The following is a 6,000-nucleotide window of genomic DNA, read 5'->3' as shown; positions in this document are numbered from 1 at the left end:
TTTATACTGCTTCGGAGGCATGCCGTCTTTTTCATGCAAATGTTGCAGGTCCTCGCGTGCCTCAGGTGTATCTTTTGTCTTCCCATACACGCCCAAGAAGCCTAGCAGGTTCACGCAAAGGTTCTTCGTCACGTGCATCACGTCGATTGAGGAGCGGACCTCTAGGTCTTTCCAGTAGGGTAGGTCCCAAAATATAGATTTCTTCTTCCACATGGGTGCGTGTCCCTCAACGTCATTCGGAACAGCTAGTCCACCGGGACCCTTTCCAAAGATTATGTAGTGTAAATCATTGACCATAGCAAGCATGTGATCACCGGTGCGCATGGCGGGCTTCTTCCGGTGATCTGCCTCGCCTTTGAAATGCTTGCCTTTCTTTCGACATTGATGGTTGGTCGGAAGAAATCGACGATGGCCCAGGTACACATTCTTCCTGCATTTGTCCAGGTATATACTTTCAATGTCATCTAAACAGTGCGTGCATGCGTGGTATCCTTTGTTTGTCTGTCCTGAAAGGTTACTGAGAGCGGGCCAATCGTTGATGGTCACGAACAGCAACGCCTTAAGGTTAAATTCCTCCTGTCTGTGCTCATCCCACGTACGTACACCGTTTCCATTCCACAGCTGTAAAAGTTCTTCAAATAATGGCCTTAGGTACACATCAATTTCGTTGCCGGGTTGCTTAGGGCCTTGGATGAGAACTGGCATCATAATGAACTTCCGCTTCATGCACATCCAAGGAGGAAGGTTATACATACATAGAGTCACGGGCCAGGTGCTGTGATTGCTGCTCTGCTCCCCGAAAGGATTAATGCCATCCGCGCTTAAAGCAAACCATACATTCCTTGGGTCCTTTGCAAACTCATCCCAGCACTTTCTCTCGATTTTTCTCCATTGCGACCCGTCAGCGGGTGCTCTCAACTTCCCATCTTTCTTTTGGTTCTCACTGTGCCATCGCATCAACTTGGCATGCTCTTCATTTCCGAACAGACGTTTCAACCGTGGTATTATAGGAGCATACCACATCACCTTCGCAGGAACCCTCTTCCTGAGGGGCTCGCCGTCAACATCACCAGGGTCATCTCGTCTGATCTTATACCGCAACGCACCGCATACCGGGCATGCGTTTAGATCCTTGTATGCACCGCGGTAGAGGATGCAGTCATTAGGGCATGCATGTATCTTCTCCACCTCCAATCCTAGAGGGCATACGACCTTCTTTGCTGCGTATGTACTGTCGGGCAATTCGTTATCCTTTGGAAGCTTCTTCTTCAAAATTTTCAGTAGCTTCTCAAATCCTTTGTCAGCCACAGCATTCTCTGCCTTCCACTGCAGCAATTCCAGTACGGTACCGAGCTTTGTGTTGCCATCTTCGCAATTGGGGTATAACCCTTTTTTGTGATCCTCTAACATGCGATCGAACTTCAGCTTCTCCTTTTGACTAATGCATTGCGTCCTTGCATCGACAATGACCCGGCGGAGATCATCATCATCGGGCACATCGTCCGGTTCCTCTTGATCTTCAGCAGCTTCACCCGTGGCAGCATCATTGGGCACATCGTCTGGTTCCTCTTGATCTTCACCAGCTCCCCCCGTTGCAGCATCACCGTATTCAGGGGGCACATAGTTTTCATCGTACTCTTCTTCTTCGCCGTCTTCCATCATAACCCCTATTTCTCCGTGCCTCGTCCAAACATTATAGTGTGGCATGAAACCCTTGTAAAGCAGGTGGGAGTGAAGGATTTTCCGGTTAGAGTAAGACCTCGTATTCCCACATTCAGTGCATGGACAACACATAAAACCATTATGCTTGTTTGCCTCAGCCGCATCGAGAAACTCATGCACGCCCTTAATGTACTCGCGGGTGTGTCTGTCACCGTACATCCATTGCCGGTTCATCTGCGTGCATTATATATAATTAAGTGTCCAAATTAATAGAAGTGTACAAATCTCGAGGAAAATGGAGCTTGGAGGTCGAGCTTCGAGAGGAGAAAGCTTAAGTAGTGTGGCTCGGGCATTCCATTGAACACCTCATGTGCATAGGAGGTGAGCTAGAGCATCACAAAGCCCTCTCCCCCTCGGCCAGAAAAAACAGAGCAATGTGCTCTGCTCTTGCGTGAGGGGGTATATATAGGCACCTCATTGGTCCCGGTTGGTGGCATGAATCGGGACTAAAGGGGAGCCTTTGGTCCCGGTTCAAGCCACCAACCGGGACCAATGGTGGTGGGCCAGGAGCGAGGCCCATTGGTCCCGGTTCGTCCCACCAACCGGGACCAAAAGGTCCAGACGAACCGGGACCAATGGCCCACGTGGCCCGGCCGGCCCCCTGGGCTCACGAACCGGGACCAATGCCCACATTGGTCCTGGTTCTACACTGAACCGGGACTAATGGGCTGAGCCGGCCTGGACCATAGCCCTGTTTTCTACTAGTGATAAATTGACAGGTTCGGGTGTACCATGAAATATTGATTGCATGTTCACACCTCATCGAATATGCCAGAACAAATGGGTACTCATGTGGTGCTGCAATTTTATGGCAGGCTTGTCAAATATACAAATTTCGTCTCATGAACAAATCCCTCACGACAAGGAAAATTATTTAACCAGCGATGATGAATCCAATTGGTTGCACAGGAATGATGCGTATCAGAGACAACTAATAGCAGGAAGCTCAAAAGGAACTATTGTTAGGCCTCAAGTACATAAAATGCAAAGCCTCCTCAGAGATATTGCACGAGGTATATTTAACTGGCTTTGCCTTCCGGTCCAGCCACCATTCTGATTGTAATCATCTTCTGTGCAAAAATTAATTGTACATGTAGGACCTCCCACCCAAATTTCTGGAGTTCAGGTACCACAAATGAGCATAATACGTGAGCCAGATTGCACAACTGAGCATGCTGGTTAGTTCGTCCGTATAGTTATGATTGGGGTGCCCAAAGTGTATATTTGATAAAAAACTCCCTGATTTTCGATTGTTGCTTCAGGTATACAACCTTTTAGCGGATCCAACCAACTTCAAAATACGCCAGAATATGATACGATCCGGCCTGTGCAACTGGATCCACTAGGTACTAATAACACTACTAATGATATGGGATTTTGAAGATCCAGCATGCTTATGCTCTACTAATCTTATGATTTTTCATAGTGTGCAATGACCAAAAAGATGATCCATATGGGATTTTTGAACCTGTTGTTGAACTAGACAATTTACAAGGTATATTGTATAATATACTATCATACACACATAAAGGTCATCATACATAAATTTGAGTCATTTCTGTATGACCAATATATTCCCTACTAGACTGCTTGGAGCCATTGCATAATGGAGAAGCTGCATACCATGAGCCTGATGAAGAAGCTAGAATTTTTATGGATCAGGGTATGTGCATTGCGTATTTTCTAATTTAGCAATCTAAAATGCACATGTTATGGGTATTTACTGATAAAATACCTGTGTTGTCCTGTGCTAGATGTTGCTTTTGAATCGTACCAAATTGGACACCGTCCTACCCGAGCAGTACCCGTAGCAAATACCGACGACTTCATATACCGAAACCTACCTACAAGGCACCATGTCCTAAGAAAGGTTGCGGACTGTCGCCACTGTAGGGCGTTGCGGTTTCCATTCGAGGGGCCAGCATTTTGTTGCAGAAAAGGAAAAGTCGATTTGTTTACTCCAGATGTTCCAGAAGAGTTGAAACGGTTGTTTACAAGTCAAGACGATGAGGACGCTAAGTACTTCAGAGAACATATACGGTATTTCAACTCGCACTTCTCATTCACAAGTCTAGGCGTCACCCTTGATCGTCGAGTAAGCACTGCGGCAGGAACTGGCATATATACATTCCGTGCATGTGGTGGGCTGTACCACGCTCTTGACAATCTGGTGCCGGCTGATAATGGCCCTCGGCATTTGCAACTCTATATTTATGATACAGATCAAAACTTGTTACACAGGGCTAATAGGTCTCCAGATCTTAATATAGACCTCATACGGAAGATTCTGAGAATACTACAGCATAACCCTTATGCGCAAGTTTTGAAGAGCCTAGGGTCTGTTCCGAATCTTCATGAGTATAGAATCTCACTAAACACGGATATCAAGTTAGATCAGCGAAGGTACAATGCCCCAACGACTTCCCAAGTGGCAGCCATATGGGTTGAAGGGAGTGACCCACAAAATTGCTTTGACAGGAGTGTTGTTGTGCATGGAAAAACAGGAAACCGGCCACTGTATATTAGGGCATACTATGGGTGCTACGACCCATTGTCATATCCACTATTTTTCCCACGTGGAGAGACTGGCTGGAATCGTTGCATGCCATATATTCGGCCACCAGATGACACGAACCAAAATTCAGTACATACTCCTGCATTGCAAGGAAACCAAGCCTCTGTCGAACATATAGGTATGATGTTCACTTTTATTTTATATACAAGCTATTTGTGAATGATGATGACAGCTTTTATGTATCAGTTGAAGACTTGATTAAAGAAAGAAAAGAAGATGGTAATTTGGCAGTGCATGAAGCCGTTAATCATGCACCACAAGGAAACCAAGCCCCTGAATTATATACAGGTATGATGTGAACTATTAATTTATATACTTTCTTTTTTCCACAATGATGCTCAAAACTTGTGTTTTCATATACATCTGTCATATATATCAGATGGGAACTTCATTAGAGAAATAGAACAAGATGGGATTACACCGCATGGCGCCCATGGCACTGATTTACCTTCGGGTATTAATCACTTATTCTTCAATTATTATGTTGTCGATCATTATGAATATTGTTGATGATTACAAGTCCACCCACCATATTGATATTGATCTCAAACTTGTAGATGACAATGAGGATAACCCAGATGACGAATTTGGTGACAATGAGGTCAATGCAAAACAATCCAGAAAATTTGTTAGTGCAAGGGAGTACTACTGCTTCAAGCTGCAAGTCAGGAGGAAGCTTTTTAACATCATCTTGTTCGGTCATCGCCTTTTCCAACAGTGGGCTGTTGACATGTATATCAAGATTGAAACTATGCGGCTTGATTGGTACTCAAAGCCGGAAAATCAAAAGGTTATACGCGCTGACCTCTACCAGGTATTGTTCTTGTGTTTATTTTAATACATCATAATGCAATGACATTACGGACGTTCCATGAATTTCTATAACGTTCTATGCTATTATAGGGTCTTGTTGACACCGTCGTTGTCGGCGAGTCACGCGGAGATCGAATTGGCAAAAGAATTGTGCTTCCACGTACATTTCCTGGTGGTGATCGCGACATGCAACGGAGGTTCTTGGATGCTATGGCAATAGTGCAGCGGTGGGGTAAACCGGATTATTTTATCACGATGACGTGCAACCCATATTGGGAGGAGATAACCGATAAGTTGTTGCCTGGACAACTGCCGCAGGACCGTCCAGACCTGGTGGCAAGAGTATACAAGGCTAAACAGCGAGATATGATGGCCTTACTAACTAAGGGTAAGCATTTCGGAGAAGTAGCAGCGTATGTACATGTAACTGAGTTCCAGAAGCGAGGTCTCCCGCATGAGCATATACTTCTAATCATGAAAGCAAAAAGCAAGTTATTGACACCAGATGACTATGATCGAGTGATATGTGCAGAGATACTGGACAAAGAGAAACACCCCGTTCTACATGAACTGGTCGTCAAACACATGCTGCATGGACCATGTGGCGAGTTGAAAAAAAGTTGCCCTTGCATGATTGATGGTCAGTGTCGGTTTCATTACCCGCGAGATTTTTGTGATGCCACACAACAAGGGAAAGACTCATATCCCATCTATAGGCGGAGGGACGATGGGCGTCGAATTAGGATCAGAGGAGCAGATTTGGACAATAGATGGGTGGTCCCTTACAACCCTTCACTACTTATGCGATACAACTGCCACATTAATGTGGAAGCATGCTCGAGCATCAAGGCAGTCAAGTACTTGTTCAAGTACATCTACAAAGGTCATGA

General features: G+C 45.3%; 1 protein-coding gene across 1 annotated transcript; it reads left to right on the top strand.

Moving 5' to 3' along the window:
• The first annotated feature begins 2,704 nt into the window (after positions 1 to 2,704).
• Positions 2,705 to 5,445, top strand: LOC147961228 (uncharacterized). Its single transcript, XM_087533721.1, has 9 exons — positions 2,705 to 2,735; positions 2,820 to 2,900; positions 2,985 to 3,068; positions 3,149 to 3,217; positions 3,308 to 3,385; positions 3,477 to 4,415; positions 4,484 to 4,585; positions 4,677 to 4,751; positions 4,855 to 5,445. The coding sequence occupies exons 1-9, from the start codon at positions 2,705 to 2,707 to the stop codon at positions 5,133 to 5,135; spliced, it is 1,740 nt and encodes a 579-aa protein (XP_087389847.1). The 3' UTR covers positions 5,136 to 5,445.
• The last annotated feature ends 555 nt before the right edge of the window (positions 5,446 to 6,000 follow it).

This window comes from Triticum urartu, chromosome 7A (assembly GCF_056163025.1).
Source record: "Triticum urartu cultivar PI428250 chromosome 7A, HENAU_Tu73, whole genome shotgun sequence".
NCBI lineage: Eukaryota > Viridiplantae > Streptophyta > Magnoliopsida > Poales > Poaceae > Triticum > Triticum urartu.
The sequence above is the reverse complement of the archived record's forward strand: the minus strand, read 5'-3'. Positions and strand labels throughout refer to the sequence as shown.

Coding starts and splice junctions, on each gene's coding strand:
- LOC147961228 (XM_087533721.1), top strand. CDS start 2,705: ATGCAAAGCCTCCTCAGAGATATTGCACGAG. Junction 2,736..2,819: donor CCTCAGAGATATTGCACGAG/GTATATTTAACT, acceptor TTGTACATGTAG/GACCTCCCACCCAAATTTCT. Junction 3,069..3,148: donor TGTGCAACTGGATCCACTAG/GTACTAATAACA, acceptor GATTTTTCATAG/TGTGCAATGACCAAAAAGAT.